Source organism: Pseudonaja textilis, chromosome 4, assembly GCF_049901715.1.
Source record: "Pseudonaja textilis isolate UNSWEBS1 chromosome 4, rPseTex1.2, whole genome shotgun sequence".
NCBI lineage: Eukaryota > Metazoa > Chordata > Lepidosauria > Squamata > Elapidae > Pseudonaja > Pseudonaja textilis.
This window is the reverse complement of record NC_141993.1, coordinates 19,540,696-19,555,416: the sequence shown is the minus strand read 5'-3', so window position 1 is coordinate 19,555,416 and position 14,721 is coordinate 19,540,696. Positions and strand designations below refer to the sequence as shown.

General features: G+C 40.0%; 1 protein-coding gene across 1 annotated transcript in view; it reads right to left on the bottom strand.

Annotated features, from left to right (window-relative positions):
* The window catches only part of OIT3 (oncoprotein induced transcript 3), a 42,545-nt gene extending 28,392 nt beyond the window's left edge, over positions 1-14,153 (bottom strand). The window contains exons 1-2 of the mRNA XM_026713559.2: positions 13,520-14,153; positions 3,266-3,640 (exon numbers count right to left, since the gene is read on the bottom strand). Coding sequence (XP_026569344.1) covers positions 3,266-3,640; positions 13,520-13,634 — 490 coding nt within the window. The 5' untranslated portion in view covers positions 13,635-14,153. The remainder of the gene's footprint in view (positions 1-3,265; positions 3,641-13,519) is intronic.
* Between the last annotated feature and the right edge of the window lie 568 nt (positions 14,154-14,721).

The window sequence follows — 14,721 nt, the reverse complement described above, 5'->3', positions numbered from 1 at the left end:
GCTGCACCCAGGTAATGCCGACTTGGTCACTCCGAATAAATCTTTTTTTTTTTTGCTCTGAGAGATGCGGCTAGAGACTTATGATTTGAATGGGAGTGGATTTGTCGGAAGCTTGACAGCTTCACTGATTAATCGTTCTCACTGTCAGGGAATGTGTCCTTCGTTCTAGGTGGCTTCCCTCCTAGATTAGTTTCCATCCGTTGCCTCTTAGTCTGCCTTCAATTGCCTTACAGAACCTGTCTTCTTTGTAGCCACTCCTTTGATATTGGAACACAGCTATCATGTCACCCCCCCTAGTCCTCCTACCAGTGTCCCAATATTTGAGGGACTGCCACAAAGAAGAGGGGGAGTTTTCCAAAACTCGACGGTCCAAAGTTTGGACTGTCCAAATTTGACAGTCCAAAACTTTTCCCCAAAGAAAGGGCGTGGCTGTCCTCTAAAAATTACTGGTCTAGACTGTGCAAAAAAAAATATTCAAAGGAAAGATGCCATAGCAGAAAAGATCAGATATTTCAAACTGATCCCTTCCCAGCTCAGAGAGGAAGCCTTTCTCTTCAGCTGACTAGAATGCACCCAGCAGATTTCCCAGATGACATCCATTACTGAAATGATTTCTCTGTTATAAGCTGTAAAGGTCAATGAGCAATGCAATGAAAAGCTATCAACAACATTGCCCAAGAGCTATGCAGAGCTAAATTGGAAATTCATAGACTGATTTCTCAGGGAAATTAACTGATCTTTTTTTTAAAAAAAAATCAGTTGTGGGATAAAAAGCAATTGTAATCTGAGTCCAATGAAGACAATTTTTGATAGCAACTTCAATGTATTTTTGTGTGATGTTTATGTCTGTGTGCATGTGGAGAAAGTGTGGGACAACAGAACAGAAGGGCTATTTTGTTGCTATAGATATATAGATATATAATAACAGAATAACAGAGATGGAAGAGATCTTGGAGGTCATCTAGTCTAAACCCCTGCTCAGGCAGGAAACCCTACACCATCTCAGACAAATGTTTGTCTAATCCCCTCTGAAAAACCTCCAGTGTTGGAGCACCCGCAACTCCTGGAGGAAAGTTGTTCCACTGTTGTTGTTTTGTCAGGAAATTTCTCATTAGTTCTACGTTGCTTCTCTCCTTGATTAATTTCCATCCATCGCTTCTTGATATAAAGATAGAGATGATAGAGATAGATGATGGAATAGAGAGAAATAATAAAGATACAGTTAGAGATGATAGAGATAGAAATGATATAGAGATGATATAAAGATGATAGAGATAGAAATGATAGAGATAGAAGCAGAGGTAGAGATAAATACACTGTCAGTGTAGATTTAAAACTTCCAAAACAGTTAAGAGACAGGCAAAAGCACATATATGTATTATCCATGAAATACAATCAATCGCTTTCTGAGCCCCAGCTTCTATTGTCAAAGCATGATTATTCGTAATTCTCCAACCTGAACTGTATAATCATGGTAGGTTAAAAAAAAATTTAATAGCTATTCTGCAATGTGGTTGACTATTCTACCAGGCTGGAGAGCTGAAGGAGCTCCTGAACAGATCTATGACTGGAATCCAAACAGTTGTGCAACTAAATGCCAAAGAAAATTCAGGATGGTGTCGAAACTGTGTGGCAAGCGATCAGAGGGAAAAATAAAACAGAGCAGTTCATCGATAGAAGCTAGATGCTAACTGATCACCCTTACAACCAATTCTGGTGACTCTCCCCAATCTGGAATGCAGGGCCTGGCATTCTGTCATGAATGGGGTTCAAGGATGCTAAACTTTGCAATGCCAGACAAGGCATTGGGTCTCAGATTCTGCTTGTTGACATAGTTTGCTATGAGCAGGAATAAGGTCCATTTTTGAGATGATCTTCTTGCCAAGAAATTGGTTGGGAGCTGCTTTTGCAGAAATGTATCATTCCAAACTTCAGGGTGTCAAAGATCTGAATGTTGTACTACTAAAAAAAACATACTTGTCATAATGAATGAACAAATTGCCAAAGAGGTCAAGGTTGACTCATCTCTATCTGTATCTCTATCATTTCTCTCTATTCCATCATCTATCTCTATCATCTCTAACTATATCTCTACCATTTCTATCTCTATCTTTATATCAAGAAGCGATGGATGGAAATTAATCAAGGAGAGAAACAACGTAGAACTAATGAGAAATTTCCTGACAAAACAACAACAACAGTGGAACGACTTTCCTCCTTCCAAGGTGGGTAAAATGAGGATCCAGATTGTTGGGGGCAATAGGCTAACTCTATAAACTGCTTAGAGAGGGCTGGAAAGCACTATAAAGCGGTACATAAGTCTAAGTGCTATTGCTATTACAAGGGAAAAGAATCACGTCAAGGGGTAAACTAGATTAATTAAATTAGATTAATTTAGCAAAGGAGGTTTGCTAAAACCATGACGTAACATTCATACATGGAAGCACATGTGGCGCAGTGGTTAGAGTGCAGTACTGCAAGCTACTTCTGCAGCCAGCTGCCTGCAATTTGGCAGTTGAAATCCCACCAGGCTCAAGGTTGACTCAGCCTTCCCTCCTTCCGAGGTGGGTCAAATGAGGGCCCAGATTGTTGAGGGCAATATGCTGACTCTGTAAACCACTTAGAGATGGCTGTAAAGCACTATAAAGCGGCATATAAGTCTAAGTGCTATTGCTATAATATGCCCCCAAAGTGAAATTCTTCTTGTTATACCGTGCTCAAATAAGAGTATACATAAGAAAGGACAATTAAGTAAAGAGTCCTTGGAGTTCTCTGAGCCTGGTTACTTTCTTTCAGATGTTTCATTGCCAAACTAGCTAACATCATCATGGCTAGTAGGGAGTGGTGTTCAAAACCATTCAAAAGAGAAAATAAAAAAGCCAAAAAGGAAACAAAAGACCAAGACACATCCTCACCAGCAATCAACACCCAGGTCAGCAGAGAGTAACACCAAAATTAACATTAGACCAACAACCAAGAAGCAAACTACACTCCAGTCAAGGAACTACCAAATCAGACAAATAAGTTAACAACAAGCAGCCTATTCTAGAACCTCCAAGACCGCTCCTGCCAATACTGACAGGGCAAGCAACTGGGTAGTATATAAAATGAGAGCAAACCCCACTCCCTATTAGCACTGATGATGTTACCTAGTTTGGTAATGAAACATCTGCAAGAAAACAAGCAAGCTCAGAGAGGACCAGGGACTCCTCAGCTCCAAATATTCTCTTCTATGGGAAAGAACTATTAAGGTTTGGTCACTTACGTCCACAGTAAGCATGGTAGCAGACACTGGGCTTGGCTAAATGGTAGACGTAATAACCTCCAGGACACGCCTTGATTTCAACAGTTGTATTCCAGAGGCAGCAGTTTCCATTAAAAGTTGCACAGGCCTGCCTTTGGACAATGCCCTCTGATTCTTGAGGATGGCTGCCATTCAGCCAGATTGGGGCATGGGTGCCACAGTGGTTCTCAGGAATGCAGAAGGTAGGCATGGCGTCCCCAGCCATCCCCGTAAAGCGATACCATTCCCCATCCACATGACTGTCACATTCAGGCTGGTCAGTAGAATCGTTGAACTGGAATTCCGTGTTCCTCCAAGGCTCATTCAGACTAATGTAGGCAGAACAAGGATCGAGAGCTGGAAGATGACAGGAAGAGAAAACCATAGCAGGATGTTAATCATACTGGAACCTGTAGCAATATAACTAGGAAGAGATAAATAAACAAATAAATGTTTGACTGCAGGAATAGAACCAGCCAGTTGTTGGATTCTTGGGAGCATTTTACTTTCTACACAATTACACGAGGTTATATATTTATCCATAGTCCAGCTTCGTGGTCAAGTGGCGCCCATCTCACAGTAATTTGCTGTATTTTCTTTATAAAATATTGACTAACATAAAACCATATATTTGGTCATGAATGATTAATAACTGATAAATATATAAGCATATGTTAGTTTGACAATGCGAGAATTTATATAAACTGTGAGTAATGACTATGAAAGGATAGCACAAAAGAATGGTAACCAACTGATACACTGTATGTATATAAAATGGAAGATGGCTTTATGGTTTTATGTTTTATTTGTATACGTTTGTTTTAATATATATATATATATATATATACATACATACATATATACATACATATATAAAAATTTATATTTGTTTTCTTACTCTGAGAAGCACAGAGCAGAAGACACAAGCCTGAAGATGATGAATGAGACTTCATCGAAACGTTGCCTAGATACTTCCAATCTTATGCAGGAGAAAACCCGAATAACCAAAGATCCATAATTTATATTTATAATTTATATTTATATATATAATTTATATTTATATATATATATATATATATAAAACCATGTATTTGGGAAAGGCCATTGAAGCCAAACTGCTGCCCAGTACATGAATTTGATTATAACCAGTTATGAGAAAACATGCCATTTCTCTAAGCCAGGGTGTCAAACTGGTGGCCCACGGACCAGATGTGCCATGTGTAGGCCACGCCCACCCCAGCTTCATGAAGGGGAAAAAAGTCATGATATGTCACATGATGGCACCTTGACATGGCGAGTTTGACACCTGTGCTCTAAGTAGTTGGTTCTGATGTTAAACCAATCTTCCTACTTAAATATTTTCAGCTGGATCTGCTTTTCCACAATATTATTTGGCTTTGAACTCTCTGCGTTACAGAATTAACTCATGGCCTTTTTCTATTATTCAAGTATGTGTGTCTTCCGGAGGCTAAATGAACCCTGTTCCCTCAATCTTTCATTTTGGAAGCTATTTCCTGGTCTGATAATCATTTGTTGCCTGAGGGGGAATCTGGATGTATCACCACATTCAATATCCATAAGATGCAGTTTTAAATTATGGGGCCTGTAGGGTTGATTTTTCTTTTACTTAAGACCAGGCGAACCTTGAGGAATTTCCAACTCTGCAATTCATGATTCTATGATATTTTCTTGTAGGTTAATTGAAACTCAGTAGGAGGTTCACAAAAAATTATCTTGACATGGAATCTTGGCTATATTATAAGTTCAACATTCTCAGCAATCTCTCATAAACCAACTTGGTTCATTTCTAGAAAATATGTCCAATACTAACTTGAAGAAATAATTGCAGATTTCAACTGCTGTAATAAGGAAAAGCCCAGGCCATCTTCTACTGAGATCAAACATGGAAGACTTAATAAAAACAGGGTTTCTTCCTCCTTCTACAACACCTAATATTCAAGTAATACCTGAAACCCCAAATTTAACAAGGTTTCAAGATTCTAAAATATTGCAAACCCATACAATTGACAGCAGTGTTTCTATTCGGTCAGTTTATTCAGAAACTTCTGAGATTTGAAGATACTGATTTTCCAAATCCAGAGTTGTAATTTCATCTGCATAAATCACCCTTCTAATTGAATAACGATGTCCTTTAAAAGGAGAAGATGGAAAATGCATGCATATTGTCAATATATCATTGAATTCAGGCTTTCCCCACCTGTTGCAAGTCCCACCCGTGTGACCAATGGGAAATTGTGAGCATTATAATTGCAACAGCCAACACAGATAGATGGCTTCAGTTTGGGGAAAACTTATTTAATCAATAGTTGAGAGTGAGAATGTCTCTGAGAAGAAGGAAGACTTCCCTACTTCTGATAAAGAGAGATAAAGCAAAGCTTTCTCTTGCTTGGCTGTGTGATTAGGGTGTCTTCTCAATTTCCTACGGTGATAATTGGAGACAGCTCTGTCAGGAAGGGCTGCTTGTAACCAGCAAAGGAAGGACTAATCTGATCGATGCATAAGGCAAGCCAGATGATTTTTCTTTTGCCACGAAAAGAAAGTTGTGTTATATGAGTCCATCGATCTTCTATGGGTAAGCAAAAGAAGGAGATTTTTCCTCTGATCAGTAGGTCTGGAGGGAAACAGTGTGTTTGTGTGTATGCCTTCAAGTCAGTGTTGATTCCTAACAAATGCTTGCACCAGTCCGTGCGGTTTTCTTGGCAAGATCTTGGAAGTGGTTTGCCATTGTCTGCTTCCTAGGAAAGCTGAGGGGGAAATGACTGGCTCAAGGTCTCCAAGATGGTTTTGTGCCCAAGTGTTGGAAGAAATATCCATCTGGTCCAGTTCCAAGTGGGGAGAAAGACACTGGAAACATGGAGGCTGATTGGAAAGACGGTTTATTGGTGAGCAGGACCACGTGGGTTTGAGGTCCTGGACAGCTGATTACATGGAGTGGAGAGTGAGGGTTATTTATACCCTCCCTTGGGCCTTGCCCTTGAGCTTCCTGTTCCTGTGCAAGAAATGCATTCTATTAGTTGTTGTGGGTGTCACTGCTAACTTTGTAGTCTGTCTGAGTCCCAGGCTTGGTTGAAGCTTGCTGGATGATGCAATGAAGGGGCTTGTTGTGCCATATGGTGAGCTCTGCTGCTAGATGGTAGAGGGCTAATCGTATTATGTCCTGAGGGGTTGTGTCTTAATCCCATAGCTCTGGAGCTGAAGGTTTTTGTCTTGTGGATAGGCTGGCCTAGTCCTTCTCAATGGGCACCAAATTTCTGCTTGGGGCAGGGAGCTGAGTTTCTGTCTCCCTTAAGATTTCTATTTCTCTTTTAGGGGGAAATATAATATTCTGCCCTTTTAATATTTCCTAAAACATTTCATTCTTCTAAGAGGGATGGGTGTTAACGTTCTACACAAGGCAGGACTAGAACTCACAGTCTCCTTGTTTTCAGCCTGCAACCTTAATTATTAACTGCCCTGCCTAACCAAACTGGCTCTCTTATATACAGCACGTATATAAGGAATCCCTTCAGGCTTCAGAGAATCTAAATTGACTAGACCCCTGCATTAGAGAACACTCCTTGATCAGAAGGACTAGGAGCTTGTTCACTCTGCCTGATCACCCTGAGACCTAGAAAAAGCCATAGATGGACCAGGCCCTATGTCATAAAGTGATAACCAGCATCTTGAAGTGCCAACTGATAACCAGTGCAGGTCACAAAACGGTTATGGTCACAGGTGCAAGTCACAGCCAACAACTCTTCATTTTAATGGAAACAAGTGAATCCCAAAAGATTTGCAGCCAGGTTATAGGAAAGCTAGTGTTATCCTGCGAAGAAGATGCTTTTCTTTTTCTTTTCCTTTTTTTTTTAAACAAGACATAACCAAACGGGACTGCAAAAATTGTTGCGTGGTTAAATAGGCTTAAAAAGTGACAAGACAAAAATCATAGCGATTTTAAACGGCTTGCCTTCTGAAGTTGTGGCTGCTCCATCATTGGAGGCCTTTAAGAAGAGACTGGACTTGTGACAATACAGTTTAACAGAGTTGGAAGGGACTTCATAGGTCATCCAGTCTAACCTCCCCCCCACAGCCGCCCAAGCAGGAGACCCTACACCAGGGATGGGATGCTACCGGTTCGGCCCACTTCTATAGAACCGGTAGCTCTGAAGAGTAGCAGACACTGAAACAGTTCGGTGCGACAACCTTTCGGTCATCTGTTTGGCCTGCCTGCCTGCCTGCCTGGGCACCTGGCTGTCCTTATTTCCTGCTTTTTCAACCTCAGCTGCTGTGCATGGCACAGCTGAGGTTGAAAAAGCAGGGAAGAAGAGGATTTTCAAACACTTGCACACCCACTTGCAGCGTTTGTCAGCTGTCCGGGTGGCACAGCTGATGTTTTTCTGCAAATGCTGTACATGCGTGCACAGCTCTCACCAAACCAGTAGTAACACCGGTTGAATCCCACCCCGCCCTACACCATTTCTGACAGATGGCAGTCCAGTCTCTTCTTGAAAGCTTCCAGTGATGAAGCTCCCACTTGTCTGGAATGTCTTATCTCCTGCCTGAGCATGGGGTTGGACTAGGGCAGGGGTGGGATTCAAATTTTTAACCACCAGTTCTGTGGGCGTGGCTTAGGTGGTGGGTGTGGCTTGGTGGTCATATGATTGGTTGGACATGGCTTGATGGTTATGTTATTGGCTCGGCATGGCCAAATCAATATCACTCACATCGAGGCACGCCTCTCCTTGCCTGGCCTCTCATGACTGTGGGGATGCTGCAACAGTCGTAAGTGTGAAAAATGGTCATAAGTCGCCTTTTTCAGTGCCATTGTAACTTTGAATGGTCACTCCACACAAGCAAAGTACCAGCAAAGGAGGGGAAAAAAACTCCAGAGACACTCCTGAGATAGGAAGTCTAGTCCTGCCAAGAATCTAATAAGGGTTAATGGAGAGGCATTTTCTATAAGCAAAACCAGAATGTTTCCTTCCTGCCTTCCTTACAGGATTAGCCCAGTAATTTCTTCTAACAACCGGTTCTCTGAACTGCTTAGAATGTTAACAACCGGTTCTAGCGAATAGGTGCGAACTGGTAGAATCCCACCCCTGGACTAGGGGAACTTCAAGGTCTCTTCCAACTCTGCTATTCAGTTATTCTGACTTATACCTGAGAGCTAGAGACTTCCAGTTTATGCAGATAAAGAATGCAGGATCAACATTCCTAATGAAAGAATCAGCGTTCTGTGTCATTTGGTGATAATGAGCTATCTTCAAAGATTGATCCTTGCGATGCTTTTTTTCCAGCTCTCCCTGTCTTCCTTCAGATCTCCTAGGAGCAGCTGCCTTTGAACAATTCTCAGATCTTGATTAACCAACAACCTGTCACCTGCAATGCAAGCGTTTGGGTGAGCAAAGGACATCTCTGTCAACCTCTTCCCAGCAAAGAGAATTTCAGAAAACTCCCAAGAGTTAAAGTGAAGGCTGCCAACGAGTATATAATAAAAACATTCATTGCACTTTTCATCCGGGATGCATCGCTGCAGCTTCCAAATTTGCCCTTTATATCTGTGCATAACCTAGGGATTTACTACCATATGTGGTGGACTTGCACCAAAGCAAAACAATATTGGGAGAAAATAGAGAGCTTGCTGGAAAAAAATAACCAAACAGAAGATAGACTGGAAACTAGAAGTATACCTGCTGCAGTGGTGGGATTCAATTTTTTTTAAATTACCGGTTCTGTGGGTGTGGTTTGGTGGGCGTGGCAGGGGAAGGTTAATGTAAAAATTTCAGTCAGAAGTGGCATTTGCTGGTTCTCCAAACTACTCAAAATTTCCGCTACCGGTTCTCTAGAACTGGTCAGAACCTGCTGAATACCACCTCTGACCTGCTGGGCATAATCCCAGAGGGTTATGATAAAGAAAATGCATACTTTGTTTTACATATATTGACAGCAGCAAGGATTAGCTATGCAAAATTCTGGAAAAATGAGAATACCCCGTCAGATGGAGAGGTAATCAGGAAAATCCTAGAATGTGCTGAGATGGACAGATTAAAAATAAAAGAAGACTCAGAATATTACTTGATATGGAATAGATTCTATGAGTGGTGAGAGACAAGGGGTAGTAGTTAGAGGAAGAAAAATGATGAATGTTTTTATTAAAAACAGAGATGGTATGTAACTAGTCTAGTGAAGAGAAGGACCAGGGGAGACATGAGAGCAGTCTTCCAATATTTGAGGGGCTGCCACAGAGAGGAAGGGGTCAAGCTATTTTCCAAGGCACCCAAAGGGCAGACAAGGAACAATGAATGGAAACTAAACAAGGAGAGATTTAACCTGGAAATAAGGAGAAACTTTCTGACAGTGAGAACAATCAACCAATGGAACAGCTTGCTCTCAGAAGTTGTGGGAGCGCCATCACTGGAGGCTTTCAAGAAGAGATTGGACTGCCATCTGTCAGAAATGGTGTAGGATCTCCCGCTTGGGCAGTGGGTTGGACTAGATGACCTACAAGATCCCTTCCAACTCTGATTATCTGTTATCTGTTAACTATAATCGATATAAGCACTAAAATATGAATGAGTTAAACATAAAGAAAACATGTGTTTATGTGCTATTATATTATTAGTACTATTATTAGTAAACGGGAACATATATTTTATAGTACGAGCTATGGTTTTTGTTTCTTGTAAACAGCATACTTGGACAAAATGCTGTATTCAAAAATGTTTATGAAAAAAACTTTTAAAAAATAAATATATATTTGTGCATATACTTAACACTTGATTAAGCACCAGGTAATCCCAGCTGACTGTGGGATTAAAGCAGGATTTATTATTAACCTTCTTTGGATTGAAGCAAATGGATTGTTTTTCCTCATTCTTTTGCTAAATAAGTCAATTGTTCTAATTTGGTACATCAAAATGAAGCAAAAATATTTCCCCCCTTTTAAAATTTTCATTGGTCGCTGGGCTGCCTTGAATTCTTACGTGATTCAACCTGTATTTTAGGAACCATGAAATATCGATTTAATTTGAAAAGAAAAATGCCTTGTTACTTAATGAGAAAATACCGTGATGGTTGGTAATTTATTGTTGGTTCATTTGCTTATGAGTATACAGTAGATGGTGGAGTGGGTACAATTCATCACATTATTTTTTTCCAGTATTCAGACAATGTATGCGACTTGGTAGAGTAAAAAGAAAAACCACCACAACTTTTTGCAGATGTATAAATAATCTACAAAAGAAAAGAGCCATAAAGTAAAATGGAATGCACCATCAAAAGTACCCAAAGCTTGGAACGGAATGAAAAATTGGAGAGGGAGTAACAAAGTATGAAAAGAACAATTGCTTGATAAACTGAACAATGTAGTTGTTGGATGTTCAACATGTATCTCTTGTCACTGAATGTTCTGCATTATGTACGTAATTTCTGATTTATTTGGCTTTTTTAAAAAAATAGATGGTTATGTGGGTCAGGGTGAGAAATGAACCCAATGCACATGATATGTGAGTGCTGCAGCATTTTGGTTGTGTGTGATGATTTTAACTCTATGAGTGTCTTGCTTTACTTTTCTGTGTTGTAGTTATGTGAGCTCAGCAGTTATATATATCTTGTAACTGACTGACTGTGCATGTTTCTGCATTGTTGTTTTCACAGAACTCTTAATCATGATTTACTTAATTTAAACCAATTTTCTGAGGTTGCAAGCAACATATGAACTAAGTCTGGGTATCGTATTAGTGGAGAAGTAAGTTAAGGTTTTTGGGCGTCAGGGCAAAAACTCAGATGAAACCTCTGTGTTAATTTTAGGAATCAGCTTATGACTTAATGGCCAATTTCAAGGGATCAGATTTGTTAGTGACCAGGAGTTGTACACACAATGTCTTTGAAGAGGAACTGCAGCAATGCAGTTCAGGACACTCTCTTGGGGATGAATCGGTGCCATTAAGTTGTCTCAGTACTAAGTTATCAGATATAGGTTGTAAGTATCCAGTTGACCTCAAGATGATAGCAATGAGGAGGCTGTATCTCTTTGCTGCCACCTAGTGGCCAGTCTAGTCAGTATTCACTGAGTGTGGCCACTCTATTCGCTCACAGCCCCTCCCTCATGTCACTCTGTCCAACCCAGGCCACCCTTCTGGGCAACTTGGCTCCTCTAAGGATGTATTTTGGCCCTACCTGTAGAATATCAGAAACAGGTTGGTTTGGTTTAAAGGCTGAAAGTCTGACCCTGTGTTAGAAAATAATCATCATGTCTGCTAAGGCTATCAGATTTGGATTACAAGAATTCAAGTAACCATTTGTAAAATTAGAATAGAATAGAATAGAATAGAATAGAATAGAATAGAAGAGAAGAGAAGAGAAGAGAAGAGAAGAGAAGAGAAGAGAAGAGAAGAGAAGAGAAGAGAAGAGAAGAGAATTCTTTATTGGCCAAGTGTGATTGGACACACAAGGAATTTTTCTTGGTGCAAATGCTCTCAGTATACATAAAAGAAAAGATACATTCGTCAAGAGTCAAGAATCATAAGGTACAACACTTAATAATAGTCATAGGGCAATCAAATCATACTAGGAAACAGTTAAAGAAAAATCGTAAGGATACAAGTAAACATCCAGATTTTGCAGTCCAGATTGAGTAACTTCATTTGATACTAAAACATGATTGGCTGGTCTATAATTTGGTAGATCTTTTCTACCATTACATTTCTTAAAAATTAAATTTCTTCTGAATGTATTGGTTGCACAGAATTTAGAATAATTAATTTCACCTAGTTAATATGATAGTATTATGGATTATGTTTCATATAATGCTGGCCATTTCCACAAACCTCTGAATGGACTGGTTTTTGAAGATGGATTGTTGCCACTGGAATTTATCAACACTAGTCTCCCTTTGAATTACTTTAATTGTAGTTACCATATTTGGGGCACATTATGTGAAGATCAAACTCCCTTGAGAAGTCTATAATTCTGGGAAAGACAGAAGACATGAAGAGGATGACCAGAGGCAATCTGGATGGACTCACAGTGATGAGTGGACCATTGGAAAACCTGAAGGACCAATCTCAGAATTGTTTATCCTAGTGGAGATCCAACTACGAATGCTGACTTGATGTCACACAACCAATAAATCAATTTCTCTTTTGAAATCACTCCTTGATTTCAAAATAGCAGTGAGTGTGTGTATGTTCCCATGTTTTGTCACCACCTTGAGAGACATCTTCATTGAATTCTAATTCAATAGAATTGCTCATCAAATAAATATGGAAATATAGCAACACTCAATATTTGCTTGACTATCCCAAGTATAATGAAACATCTGTCATGAACCTTATGGGGGCAGTGGGAAAGCCGTCTTTTGAACTATTGTGTATAACCTATCTGGGGTAAAAAAAAAAAAAAAGTAAATTTCTAGGCACACATTATTAGCCTCCAAATAAAAGATATCACACAAATACATCAGAGTATTCAAAAATATGTTAAAATATAGAAGATTCTGCTCAGCTGTTATGCATGGTAGTTCATGATCTGAAAGAAATTTACAACTCACACAGAATCATGTTATAATAACATGCTTTAAATTAGCAGCATCTATTTGCAATAATTCTCTACTTACATTAATTTCATTTTATGCTTCACTCAGATAATCTAATTTAATTTTAATATATCACCTCAATATTCATCCCTTACATTGTGTGAGTGAGTGAGTGGGGGAGGGAGAGGGGGGGAGGCGAGGGAGGGAGAGAGAGAGAGAGAGAAGAGGGGGATTTCTGGGACAATTGTAGAATCCAGTTTATTCCTTGTATATTTTAGCAATAGAATGGCTACTTCTCATTACTTTTTTCTGAAGTTATCTGAAATTCTGCTGCTGAGTCTATAAGGTTCTTTATCCAGCTATGGCATAAGCAAGCAGGGAATAATAGATGTGGGGAGAATTCTGGGTCACGTCAGTCCTTTTTTCACATAATATATGAAGGTTTGGTTGCTCTAACTTCTCTGGAGTTACAAGAACAATATACTGGACTAAATGTGACAGAAATTCACATTGCCTGAAAAGCAAAGCAAAACAAAACAAAAAGTGCAAATCTTCTTCCGAATTGTATGCAGCAAGCAAGCAACTGAGCATTTTGTTCATGACATATGAATGGCCTGTAAAGGCTTCAAAAGAAATGGCAACTCTGCACAAGAACATGGACTTTTGGGGCTTCCAGTTAAGGGACATTTGCAAGTACTCACCCACTGTATTCTGCAAGGACTGCGTGTTTGCGTGGAAGCCAAAGGACAACATGAACAACAGGAGCATCTCTTGGTGGCAAAGACACCTGAAGCGAGAAATCCCAGCAGGGCCCATTGAAGAAGACAAGGTGAGTCTACTTCTTATAATCCCACCAGGTGCCTTCAGGCTCTGGTGTTTTGAAGCAAAGTGTCCATATGGAGAGAAAGTCTTGTGGGCACTGGGGCTTTTATCAGAGGAAGAGGCCAAGATGATAATAACTTCCACTGTAGCCTTGACCTGCCCACAGCAGCAATGCTTTTAAGAGACAAAAGGGGAGTATTTTTTTTCTCCCCGGAGTCATTCATTTTGTTTGCAAAGCCATCCTCCAATTGTTTGCTTGCAATGTGCCCTGCGGTGACCCATCTGCTATCTTATCCAGAAGGACAACTAAGGAAGAGACACACAGACATCCTGTGGAGATGAGGGAAGATGGTGGCCCTTATCTATCTTTTCTGCTTTTGTGAATAAGAAAAGCAACTCTGAAAGGGAAGAACAGTGGAGAATGAGACTCCACTCCTGGTTTTGCTAAAGTGGAGGAAAGCAGATTGGAGTGGAGGGAGCCCCACAAAGCCTTCCCCAAATCTTGTGTTCTCCAGCTGCCAATTCCCTCACCAGCTGGCTATAATCTGACAGATTTGGCTGATAACCAGGTAATACAGGCAAGCAAAATGAATAAACTAAAAGTATTTTCCACTCTTTTAGAGGTAATCTATTTCCGGTATGTTGGTGTAGAACTTTTGTGCAAGGAATTCAAGGAAGAGCCATCAGCAATTTTAGGCTAGAGCACACACAACTCGGACTTCGAAGGTTGTTTTTTCCTGCCCCTCTTTGTCCTTGCTCCTTTGTTATGATGGATTGACATTATCCGTAGCCGGTGATTTTGCATGCTGTTGCAAATCCCGTAAACATCAATCGTCAGTCAAACTGAAAAGGATGCTGGTTTCCTTGGGCCTGCTGGACCAAGTAATACTTCTACTGCAAGGAATATTATTTGGGAATTTCAACCCCTCTTCCTTGCTTATCTAAGAAACATTCACAGCACGTGCAAAAAAAATTCTTTCCAAACAACCCAACACTACATCGAATACCGAAATACAGCATTGCAAAGCAAGAAAAAGAGAATAGAGACTAAAATACAGAAATATATATTTCATACATTCAG